The 13,581-nt window shown below is 39.6% G+C and overlaps 1 protein-coding gene across 3 annotated transcripts in view; it reads left to right on the plus strand.

Annotated features, from left to right (window-relative positions):
* Positions 1-13,581, plus strand: part of LOC135712628 (zinc finger C2HC domain-containing protein 1C) — a 175,256-nt gene that overhangs the window by 132,421 nt on the left and 29,254 nt on the right. For all 3 annotated transcript variants that reach the window (XM_065235581.1, XM_065235582.1, XM_065235583.1), the window contains one exon: positions 864-1,388. In XM_065235581.1, the coding sequence (XP_065091653.1) occupies positions 864-1,388 (525 nt within the window). The remainder of the gene's footprint in view (positions 1-863; positions 1,389-13,581) is intronic.

The following is a 13,581-nucleotide window of genomic DNA, read 5'->3' on the forward strand; positions in this document are numbered from 1 at the left end:
ATAGCAGGTTTATTTGAAAAATTTCCATCTGTCAAATTTAAGTAAAAATTCACCAAATGGAACACAGCCTTAGCCAAGATTGTCAAAATTTAACTTCTTGTCTGTCAGAAGTAACCACGCTCGGATAGCAGGGTTAGGCTCTGAACCATTTTGCGATTTTTTTTTAACTTTTGGTTAAAATTTGACAGATGGAAAGTTATCGATTAACCCTACTATCCGAGCATGGTTATTTCTGACCGACAAGAAGTTAAATTTTGACGACCATGGCTCAAAAACCGGTCGATCGACAGCACGGGGATTTTCGAACTTAAAAAATAACTTTCGAAATGTCACTTTTAACTACGAGTTAAATTTAACTCGGCAAATGGTTCACAGCCTTAGGCTCTGAACCATTTGGTGGATTATTTTAACTTTTGGTTAAAATTTGACAGATGGAAAGTTATCGATTAACCCTGCTATCCGAGCGTGGTTATTTCTGACAGACAAGAAGTTAAATTTTGACAACCGTGGCTGAGTTCTTCTCGAAAACCTGTCGATCGACAGCACAGGGATTTTCGAACATCAAGAATAACTATCGAAATGTCACTTTTAACCACGAGTTAAATTTAACTCGGCAAATGGTTCACAGCCTTAATATATAACTTTCCATCTGTCAAATTTTAACCAAAAGTTAAAATAATCCACCAAATGGTTCAGAGCCTTAGGAATGTCACTTTTAACCACGAGTTAAAATTTACTCGGCAAATGGTTCACAGCCTACGTACATAAGACAGCAATGTGTCACCCCTCTCCACTATGTAGATTAATTTCGTTTTTCTCTAACTAAAACCACCGTTTTCTCCCTCCCTCTCCCCCACCCGCAGATGCGCTTCCAGCAACGCCAACAGCAGGAACGGGATCAACGGAAAGTGGAGATGATTTCCACGACCACGACCAAATCCACCTCGGTAGCAGCAGTAGCCAGCCATCAGAACGGCGCTGGCAGTAGCAGCACAATCCGTTCCTCCGCCATCAGTGCCTACTCGACGACGACGGCCAGCTCGACCACCGGCGGCGGTGACCTGTCGGCGTCCCTCGGGGCTGGCAAGGTGCGGCAAATGTTCGACGAACGACGCCACCCCCGGGTAGCCGGAATCGACAAGAGCTATCCCCTGCAACCGATCCAGCAGCAGCAGCAGCAGCAGGCCACGGCAGGGAAGGCAGCTGCCAACGGCAGTAACGTCTCCAATGGTAACCACACTGGAAAGTCGTCTAGCGGTGGCGGTGGGACGACTGGGTTGAATAACAAAACACGTGTACCACCGATTTCGGCCAACACGAAAGCACGCCTCGCAGTGCAACAGCAACGGCAGCAGCACCAGCAGCAGGAGAATGGAAACTATGGGGAGGTGAGTTTGACGTCTGTGTTATAATCTGTGATCCGAATATTCTCATCAGCGACGGGGAAAAGCGCCTCAAGCTGAAAACAGATGATCGATGTAATTATGGTAATGGGAATTGAAAGAAGAATTTTCTGTTACCGCAATGGGCAAAGTTTAACGATTATCGTGGCTCGCTTGTCACGCTCGAGTCCCCACCATTCGGGTGAGGTGTTGAAACGAAGTCCACTTTCGGCGACGGTAGACAAAGCTGAAGAAAACGATGTCAACGATAGCCGAAATAATGTTGTCGTTTACAGGAAACATGGCTTGGCTGACATGGTTCGCCGTAGGTCAAGAATTAGGACGGTTTTTATAGAGCCATTTCCGCTTGCCCGTGCAAGCGTTGGTTACATTCTTCGAACGGTTTACTTCTGCTGTCGTTCTTGGTAACTTTTGCAGCCCTCTGAATACGGTTGAGCAGCTGAAATTTGATCGAAAATCGAAAAACGAACACGACAATTTAAAAGCAAAAATTGAAAATTGAAATCGAAAACCAAACTCGAACATTTAAATTGATTTAAATTGATCACATTTCTCGTGTAACATTTGAAAAGGGCCTATGACCAAAATGTAAATAAATCGTTTTTGATACCATTCTATTATAGCACGGCTAAAAAGCTACCAATCGTATAGGAATTAAAGCACTCTAGTATGGACGACTTTCACCACTAAACTGAAAAAGTTGTTCCATTCGAGCAAAGCAGTGCGTATTGACAGTTAGATTGGAACAACTTACGACAGACGTGCATATGCTTTTACTTAGAGGACTTTAAAAGGAATGTTCCGCATTATCGATAAAAATATTTTACAATAACTTGAATTTCAAAACATTCGTTCAACAAAACTCATAGGTCCACATGCATCTGGCATTACCTTATAAGAGACGTTTCTCATGGAACTGACGACAGCTAGAAATCTAGAGTGTGTGAGCAAAGATGAATACTAAGATGAAACTGTCGGAAGAAAAATTTTCTATTTTAGTGTCCTCTTCCACGGTCCCTTTCTTCTTCTCTCTTCTTTCCTTTATTTAACGTCGGTCTCTGTTCCGCAATCTAGTGCCAATCACCGACGGACATCGATTGCCATCCATTGACGGCAATCGAATGTGCAGGAAGGCAGCTTCCACACCTGCGTAAGATATCGCACCCATTCATCAACACACATGGGCCGGGACCAACGGCTTTACTTCCCTTCCGAAGGAAGACGTGACCAGAGATTTTTATGCCTCAGAAAAATCCCACCGACCTCGGCTGGGATTGAACCCAGACCCATAGGGGTGAGAAAGCAGTCACGCTTACCACTACACCACCGGCGCCAGCTCACGGTCTCTTTCATCTAATGAATACTACCCGTATTCAAGGTAATTTTGTGGTTTTTCTGTCCCGTCGGTAGAGATGAAATTTTGCGCTCATTTTTATCAAAACAATCACACCAAAATCAGAGATGTCCCATTTTTTAATTACTCGATTAACAACTAATCGAATATTTTTTGTTCGCTGTGCTGCCATTTTTCCACCAATGAGAGTGCAGCACATGTTTGAAACGATCGGTGATGATCCTGTGGAGATGTTAATGCTTATATCGGCATGATCTAACCGATTATAAATAGTTTACTTTTCGGTTCGTTAATCGATTAAACGATTATTCGAATGAAAATCGGACATCACTAGATGAATGTGAAACGTCATTTTAAATAAAAGGCGGTTCATAAATAATGATACAATTTGAAGGGACCGGGGCTAATCACAAATTACGTCTCCATGGTAACTGAAATAAACACGAGTGTTCACCGGTTGGTTCTACCGTAAAAGTATGGACGTCTGTCAAAAGTTTTTCCAATCGAACTGTCGAAATGCACTGCTTTGCTCGACTGGAATAACTTTTTTCCTTTTTCTGGTTTTAGTCATCCATATATTTACCTCTATGCTACCTCTATGCTTTTACTCTGAGTACTGCGAACTAACTCAAAATGCTTGTCATCTGGGAGCCAAGTCAAACTGTCAAACGGGAGCCAAATATTCAAAAGAGCTCAGAAGTCACGTAGGTAGTTACTGTTCGAACCACAAGTAAAGGTGTTGCAGCCTACTGAAAACAAATTAAGAATTATAATTATGAAACTGTCGAAACATCAACCTTAGTAGGCGGATAATGTAAATCATCGAGCGTGATGCTCGAAAAAGTGTTTTTATTTGATATTAAATAATAATGCCAAAACTGGGTTTCTGAAACAAGAATGTAATCAAACTTTATAAGAGTCATGTGAGCTTTGTGGGCAGGTGATCTCCCTTCACCATGTATATGTTATTTCTGGAGCAGAGGAAGAGGAGCCAAGAGTTCATTTGACAGCATGTATATACAATTTCGTGAGCTGTTTCAGCAAAAAAATTTGAAACTTCGGAAGATTTTCAAGATGTTTTCTAGCTTACTTGTAAAATAAAATCGGCTGAGTTCGCAGTACTCAGCTTTTACTGAAGGGCTTTACCCTTGCCTTCTACTGCTTCGCGGTTGATTCAGTGCTAGGAGGGTCCTATCCCTGTCAACCACAGATAGATGCACCGTAGCTCACATGATTTTGGCATTTTTGGATAATCTAACACTACTGACAGCGGAAAAACTGACGGAGGTACGACAGAACAAAACAGCTTACTCTTTCAGAATTGAATCGCAGTGCTGAATGGTAGAAAGAGTAGTGTGTTGCAGTCATCCTAACCCCTACACGGTAAGAAAAAAGTACCCAACGGCCAGTTCACTTTTACCTACTTTTGACTAGTTTGTCTCCTTTTCTCCTTCTAATGTTGTCAAAAACGGAGGAGCAAAACCACCCAACAGGGGTAGTAAAGTGTGGGAACCCAACGTTGAGTATAATCATATTATCTACTGTTGGGTACAACTAACTTACTTTTGCGTTGAAAGCTAGTGGAAAATTCCATACGAATTGCAAACAAGTAAATGAAAACTACTTTGACCCGCTTTACCTACTTTTGGGTTCCTGCACTATAGTGCCGAGATGAGTGAAAAAAACTTACTTTTGGATACTTTTTCTAACCGTGTATACGAGGGGAGCGTCACATCTAAATCTCAATTGGGATCTTTAAGGGTATTGAGGTAAATGCATATTCGTAATCTGCATTAAAAATGGAACCCAAACCCAAAATTTCATAAATTTTGGTACATTGGAACTATTTTAAATAAGTACGATTACATTAGCAAAAATCACCTTATTAGCGCCCCTCGGTGTCACTTTGTATGGGAGCGAGCTGTCAGTTTGTTAGTTTAGTGTCAAACAGTGAAGTTATTATTTTGCTTTAAATCTTGATTTAAAAATCAAGATGAATGTATGTGGGTTCGAAAAAAATATCGCTGTACTCAGAAAACGAAGCTCTTTCGGATGATGTATAAAAAACGATACATTTTTCAAAATTAAAGAACCCAATTCTAGATGATCGAAAAATTTCACACTAGCGAAACAATCTACAAAAATTCTTCTTTAATTTCTCGCATCTACTTGCATCGCGTATCCTCTTTTTGCAGGAAAGCTTCAGAATCGTCATTAATCTACGTGCTCGCAGCTAATCACAGCAAAACAAAATATTTCCTGCTTCGTAGATAGAGTCACCCCCCTCGCTCCTTTTTGCATCACATTGATGTGAGCACAATCGTCGCCTACCTCGCATAGCTGGTTCCAAACGTAAACAAGCCATAAGAAACCTACAGGGTTTGTTTACGTTTGGAACCAATTTCATACAAGAATGATCAGTAGACTGATTTGACAGCACGGCTCCCCTCCCAGGCCCCCGTGGGCAGTGCCGATGACGTTACGAAAAGACTTGTGAACCATTTGTTGAGTTAAATTTAAGTCGTAGTTAAAAGTGGCATTTTGAAAGTTATTTTCTATGTCCGAAAATCCCCGTGCTGTCGATCGACCGGTTTTCGAGCCACGGTTGTCAAAATCTAACTTTTTGTCTGTCAGAAATAACCACGCTCGGATAGCAGGGTTAATCGATAACTTTCCATCTGTCAAATTTTAACCAAAAGTTTTAAAATAAATCGCCAAATGGTTCAGAGCCTTAGCAAAGGGCCTACCAGTTCTGATGACAAGCACAACGGCCTAACGAAAAGGACCTAACCATTGGAAGATTCACAAAAAGGTCTATTAATTAATTAAATTAAATTGTTGTCGATTTTCGTGTATTTTTGAAAACTTTTCGCAAATTTTGGATGTTGTGAACTGAGATACAGTAACTATTGTTCTTGTGAACAATATAAATCAATTTACTCATATATGAATTAGTGACGGAAAAATTTACAATTCATTTTCTGTTTTGTTTACATTTTGGACATAGGCCATTTTCAAATGTTACGCGAGATTTAGGGACTATTTATAAACTAAGGCTGTGTTCCATTTGGTAAATTTTCACTTAAATTTGACAGATGGAAAATTTTCAAATAAACCTGCTATTGTACCAGACTTATTTTTGACAGACGATGAATAAATTTTGACAAACACCTTCTCGAAAATAGGAAGATCAACAACAGAGGGATTTTCGAACATCTTAATTTATTTTCGAAGTGTCAAATCTAAGTGAAAATTCACCAAATGGAACACAGCCTAAGGCTGTGTTCCTTTGTTTCATTGGTGAATTTTCACTTACATTTGACACTTCGAACATAAATTTAAATGTTCGAAAATCCTTCTGTTGTTGATCATCCGATTTTCGAGAAGGTGTTTGTCAAAATTGGTTCCTGGTCGGTCAGAAATAAGTCAAGTACAATAGCAGGTTAATTTGAAAAAAATTCATCTGTCCAATTGGTTGGTTTGGGCTGTGGTCCATTTGGAAAATTTTCACTTAAATTTGACACTTCGAAAATAAATTAAGATGTTCGAAAATCCCTCTGTTGTTGATCGGTCGATTTTCGAGATAGCGTCTGTCAAAATTTGTTCCTTGTCTGTCAGAAATAAGTCTGCTGGAATAGCAGGTTTATTTGAAAATTTTCCATCTGTCAAATTTAAGTGAAAATTCTCCAAATGGAACACAGCCTTGGTCTCGAATTTTGGAACAGATCCAGACCAAGCCCTTGCACCGGTGGTCAACGTTTGGTTTTAGACAATTTTGAACTGAATTTGGATCAAGGCAAGCATTGTTCCAAACTAATTTGACAGCTCGAGATTTCTGCAAAACAAACCGATTTATTTCCTCGATTTTGGCGGTTCCATCAAAGTGGTCATCACTCAGTCAGGTCAACAGTCGTCTGCTGGTGATACTGGCGGATTTCCAGCTTTGTCGCGCTATCGGTTCTGCTGTTGCTGCCGGCACCGTCTTCGCAACATTGAAAGGATCACAAGGAAAGGATCAAGCAAGGAACGGCGAGTGTTTAATACCCAAGTAACAATTTTGATTTGATGAACGTTCTGTAGACCCTGATTTAGACTTGTAGAATGCCTTATAACCTCGGTAAAACTTGTAATTTTACTTGGGTACTAATCGGCTCAGTTCGATGATATCTGAAAATATATGTGAGCATGTGTGTAACGAAATTAATACGCTCATGTTTCTCAGCAACCGCTGCAGCGAATTGGACACAGCTAGCGCCAAATGAACGGTACTGTGGTATCATTGAGCGCTATTGAATACTTTTGCATTCGGTCAACCGTTTCTGGAGGTTGCAAACCCATCATGCGACACATCTAATCACATGAGAATTCAAAATCAAGATCAATGGTAATCACATAAAGTACCCAGGACCACCTTCGTTACTTCCAGGCATATTCCAGGAACTCCCACGGAAGTGGTCAGTTTCAAACTTGGACCAATGGTAGTCAAATATAGTGCCCAGAATCATGTGTCCCCTTCCGGGCATGTTCCGGGTACCTCCAAGGAAATGGCCAGTTTCTGATTTGTTTCAAACCCCATCATGTGACACAACAAATCACATTAGATTTCAAAAACAAGATTAATGGCAGTCCAATCCTTCCAAATTCCGGGCATGTTTCAGGTACCCCCAGGGAAGTGGCCAGTTTCTTACTTGGTCAAAAACCAGTGATATGATACATCTCACAGAAATTCAAGAACAAGATCAATTTAAGTCAAATATAGTGCCCAGGACCGCATTTACCACATCCGGGTACCCCCAGGAAAGTGGCCAGTTTCTGACTTGGGCCAAAGCCCAACAAGCAAGATCATGCGAGAATTAAAAAAAAAAGATCAAATGGTAGTCAAATATAGTGCCCAGGACCTCCTTCCGGATATGTTCCGGGTACCGCCAGGGAAATATCCAGTTTCTGATTTGATACGAAACCCTACAGCAAATCACATTAAATGACAATCCAAAAAAAAAATCGATTAACTTGATTCGCTTTCTACCGCGAACGGAGCGTGGCGGAGGTAGATTTGCAATATTGATGCATACAATCCGAAGATTAGATTAAAGATTGTACGTATCATTATTGAGAAAATACCGCACAGGTTGGGGTGAAAAACGAAATAAATTAGCCGGGTTTTTACAAATCGAATGGACATAAGGACCTATTCAAGAATTAATCGAGAATTGGTCTATTTGAAATGTTGAGCGAGAATTCCTCAAATAATTCTGAGGCTGTGTCCTAATTGCCGAGTTAAATTTAACTCAAGTTACATTTCGTTATCGATCTACCGGTTTTCGAGCAGAACTCAACCACGGTTGTCAAAATCTAGCTTCTTGTCTGTCAGAGACTTTCCTTCTGCCATTTTTTAACTACGAGTTTAATTTAACTTGGTAATTGGGACACCGCCTAAGCATAGTTGACAATAGAAGAATTACGCAGACTGAAACCAAAATCTACCTATCGAACTGTCAAACCTGTGAACCTGTCGAGCATATAGTCGCTATATTCGAATATAGCGACTATAGTCGAGCATAGTAGACAAACTGACTCTGGTGAAGTCATCCGAGGTGTTAACAAAAACAAGGGTTGCCAAATAAAAATAAAAGGGTCCATTGATCGACATCAGTGTTGCAAGCTTCACTCTGCGTAAGGGTACGGCCAGGGTAGACGCGATTCGTGACGCGACGCGACCAATTCAAAAGAATCTTATTATTTATTATTATTCCTTGCGTGAGTCGCATCGCGTGTCGCGTCTACCCTGGCCGCGGCCTGACTCCTTTTTTTTCCTTTGATTTGTTTTCCGTCGATCTTGTTTTCCGTGCTGAGCACCAATGCTACCGACGCCAGGGAGGCAGCTCCCACACCTGGACCCTACCTATCGACCCATCAACTCATGAACCGGGGACCAACGGCTTTACTTCCCTTCCGAAGGAAGGCGTGATCAGAGATGTTATGCCTCAGAACAGCCCGGCGGCGCCGACTGAGATTGAACCCAGGCCTGCTGGGGTGAGAGGTAATCACGCTTACCACTACACCACCGGCGCCGCTCACTCTGCGTAACTCTTCTATTATCAACTCTGAGCAGAGATGCCAGATCTACGGAAATCTCCGTATATCTACGGATTTTACAAATTTTTGCGGAAATACGGATCCGTAGGCAAAATCTGCGGAATTCAGTACAGTTTCTACGGATTTTTTTTTTTTCAGTATACGTCTCCCTTCAGAATCTAATTTTACAATCTAGAGTAGGGTTACGGTATGTAATGTGGGTCTAGTCCTTTCATTCGGCCTATCACGCAAATAAATAATTAATTAAGGAATATTACACAAAAAATAAGGAAAATATTGATCACTGATGGTTGATAAATGTGTACCACACACAAATCAATTTATATCACAACATTTCAATACATTTTCAGCTCTCGTAAGTAATAAAACTGGTTGAGAATATCACAATGTTCGGAGTTTTTAGCCGCCATGACTTATAAGGTTAAGATGGGAAGGTTGACTGACGATCATCAAATGGCCTGATTATGGCATTTATTGATTGGAATTACCTGATAATACACACTAGACGTAAAACTTACAGTTGCTGTTTGAATATTTTATGTTTATTTTAATTGTTTAACAACGTTTTCACAAGTAAAACATGGACCCAACTTTAGGGACACATTTCTTTTCTATGTTCCTAACTTTGGCCCATGAAATTCATTTGACAGCATATAGCAATAAGAGTAACGTCAACAATGTTGTTTTGCATTTGGATGATAAGGAACGAACAGGAAGGGAGATTTTTTCTGCCAAACCTGTATAATGAACATCACAATGTTCTGATTTAGATATTCTGCGGTCAAAAGACGATAAGCGAAATTTTTAATTTTTAATTTTTAAATTGAGTGATTTAATGTAGTTTTCGTAAAATTTTCTCTAAGAAATGTTTTGAGGAATGAAGAGCATTAAGTTAACAGTGATAGTGATAAAAAAAAATACATCAGAAAACGTTACCAAGAGCGTTTTTTTGAGGATCAAACAAGATAGGACGAAGTTGCATCCATAAATAGACCCAATTTGGGGACAATAGACCCATATTACATACATTTCCCTCGTGAGTTATTGTCTTAAAAAAAGTAAGTTTTTCAACTTTTCGTGGTTTCTGATAGCAAACGACATGATAAGCATATCTAAGCATACCATTTAGCAGTAGAATATCGTTTGCAGGTAAATTCATTGATGAGTTATGATTAAAAACGTAATCGATGGCTGCATATTAGACCGAGGTTAGGGACGTATACCCTATAATCTGATTCTGAAGGGAAAGAAGCATAAAGTAAAATACACCAATGCAACTTGTCAACCGTTTTCTTGCTCACTTATCCGCTTTTTGATAAAATTGGCATTGACGGCGACTCTGTAGCTCTTCTCTCCTATGAAATATCCCGTAAGCAGACGTCAGACTGTGCGTGAAACATGGCAGCCTTCGTACTATCTTTTCACTCCGCCGAAAGTTCCCATAATATACTGTCAATCTTTGCTTTAAGTTCTCTCGACGGTGAAGGCGAATAAAAGTCGTGTCGAGACCAGTCTTGTAAGCGGTTACCGTAGTCGACACATTTTCTGTGAATCGACTGCCTTTGATTCCAACACTTGCAAAAAAAGTTTTCAAATTACAGTACCAAACTAAAATGTCATACGGCAGGCTCTGTCATACGACATTGTCGCCGAAGGCCGTCACGAATGTATGTATTTTAGTTTTTCTCATAATAAGAGCTGCTGATGTTGTGCTTGTGTGAATTCTGAAAATAGCAAGCAACGATGTCCTGGTAATAACATTTCTTATCAGAATGGTTTAATTTACACCAAATTGAGGAATTAGAACGAAATCACATATGTCATATGATATTTATTTGATAATTTTCTTTTTGCTCGAATGTTGTTCTACCGTTTGCGTTGTGTAAGAGAGACGACGCTCTCTCTCCCGTCAGCCCGATGATGATCAGGCCTTCAACGTGTTCACAAAAAGCAGGTAATCCATAAGTCGTCGTACTTGTCCGACTTTATAAATGAAACTACGGTTAAAACGTGGCTTTCTTATTAGTTGACGACACCACTGTACCGCCGCTATTGTTCAGATTGCCATAGATGGTCTTGAAACCCCTGCAGTGGATCCTAAAATTGAGCTGGAAATCATTGCCGCACGCTATGTCTGAAGGCACTTTTTTTGCAACATTAATGTACCTCAGTTTTTTCATCACAGGAAGTTAGAATGGATCTTAACAATCAAATCAGTGATGGTTTTAAAATATTTCATCTTGGGTTTTTTGAGAAAAAGTATTTTGAAGCAAGGTTGCAAAGACTCATTTCAGCTAAAATCATGTCTTTCGGAATAATAAAACCAAAAGATGGTATGATGGCATGTTTTACTTGTAACTTACAAGAAGAGGTTACAAAGTATGCGTTGGAAACATAAAACCTGTAAATTTTGCTTTCTATGAGTCACAATCAGCGATTTGCTGATCGCTGAGTGAGTGAGTGAGTGAGTGAGTGAGTGAGTGAGTGAGTTTGTGAAAAATCGCTGATTGTGACTCTCATGAAGTGAAATAAACAGGTTTAATATGTCAAACACATTCTTTGCAACCTCTTCTTGTATCCTACCAATTCAAAATTTGATCATGGCATCTAATTATTTCATAATTTAGAAAAACATTGTTTTAGCTGAAATGAGTCTTTGCAACCTTGTTTTGAAGTATACTTAGTCGTTTATGAAGGCGTGTATGGACCTTTGGTAATACAAAACTGTTACGGATCGAAACAAATACAGCTGAATATGATTGTTGGAGATTAAGGTAGTCAAAATACTTCGTTTCAATGGTATAGTAAGATTTCCTCTTCGGTACCGTAAGATGTCGTAACTGTGTCGTGAACTCATAATGTTTAAAATGATGAAATAATTTACAATGGAGAGAATAAACTAAATTTACTATAATTATCAGCTCCATCTGTTTCATCCATTTTTATCAATGCTTACATAAATATCTAAAGAGAATGATAAAATAAACTTGGAGCTGCCAAGATGAGGAGATTACTTCAAATGAGCACTACTATACGATACCACCGCTTTCATCAAGTTTTTGTCGTATCTGAAATTATTTTCCACTGCTTTATAGATACTCCATGTTTGGGAAAAATCATTATGAACAGCTTCGTTCGTTTTTTTCCGTGAACCAGGCTAAGACTTTTCCTGTACTCTTGCAAAAATCTACAATGTGATATGTTACAATATTGAATTTTGGGGCTACCGGAAGGTTTCGGTAGACCAACTTTCACAAAAAAGACCTATGCACTCATCCATGAGTTCATCACAAAAACAATGTCTCATCATAGCATCCATATTATCCAAAACCATTAGCTGATGATCAAAATTGCATCCTTCCAAAACTACACGTTTATCAAGCACCTACCATGGCGACCAGCGAATCCAAATTACGCATGATGAGTCGCATTTGCAGCAGCCACAGAATTTGAAGCGTTATTGAGATCATTATTAGCCGCGTTGTCTTTCGTCATAGCTGATTTGAGACCGGGCTGGATAGTTTGACGGTCGGTATGTCTCATACGTTGAGCCAATTTTAGCGTATGTAACATAATACAAATATAGTGTAAAGCTATGTACATACTTTCCTTATTAACACTCGGATTAAGATCTTTCTTAAAGCTGAGTAAATCTTCGTGAGAGATTTTTACCATATTTACATCTCTTTGATGGACTTTCAGTAGGCAGATTTGACAGCACATCCCACCCCTGCTGTCACCCTGCTCATGCCGTTGATCACATTTCATTAAAAAAGTGTGAAAGAGAAAGAGATATCGCAACAAATTCTCTCTATGATACCTGCTTTCTAAGACATGGAGTGGGAGTTGTTCCACCAACGACCCGATGAGACAGCTTATAGAAGTTAAATACATTCAAATTCATATCCCTGTCCATTTGGTTTTTCCTTGATTTCGTTGAACTTCGATGAAATTCTTCAATTTTTTCTGATGTTCTTAGATTTTTTTAAGTTCTCAGACCGTCTCTGAGTCTTGTGAGTCGTAAAACTTATTAGAAGGACATTGAACTCCCCTGAAGCTCACAAAACGTCCCTGAAGTTGGCAGAATTTTCCTGGGGTTTATAGAGCTTCTCTGAAGATCGAAGCACATCTTTGAAGTTTGAAGAATTTTCCTGAACTGAGATCAATGAGCTTCTCTGGATTGTTAAACTTCTCTGATTCTTTTGAGGAACGTCTTTAACTTTTCTAAAATTCACTATAATTTCCTATAGTTCGCAGAATTTCCTAGAAAGTCGCTGAGCCTTCCTGAAAGTTTCCTTAGACAAAATATGGGAACTGCAATGAAACTCCAGCAATTCTGTAGTAGTTAAAGGTGAAGGCTACCTAAACTCACTGGGCAAGAGCAGCTAATATCATGTGAGTTTCATTCCTGTATTATCGGCATTATCTGTTAAATGATTTTCAAACAACTTCGGCATGGGTTCCAAAAATCCAAACTAATTTTCTATCCCTCAGGGTTGTAAATGCCACCTTCGTCACCAGCTGAGTACGAGACACAAACATTTCAGATACCTACTAATTCTTTTATTGAACTCTGATAAAAATCTTTCAGCGAACGTCGCTACTAAAGTGGCGTGATTTTTCTTTTTTCTTTTGATGATCGCTTTTTGAAGCACAGCAAGCGAACTCTCTATTTTCTTCGAGAGATTCAAAAAACGCTCGAAACAGGCAGAAAATCAATGCCTACTA

This window comes from Ochlerotatus camptorhynchus, unplaced genomic scaffold (assembly GCF_037179485.1).
Source record: "Ochlerotatus camptorhynchus isolate MF236.1 unplaced genomic scaffold, CSIRO-AGI_Acam_v1.1 ptg000498l, whole genome shotgun sequence".
Lineage (NCBI taxonomy): Eukaryota > Metazoa > Arthropoda > Insecta > Diptera > Culicidae > Ochlerotatus > Ochlerotatus camptorhynchus.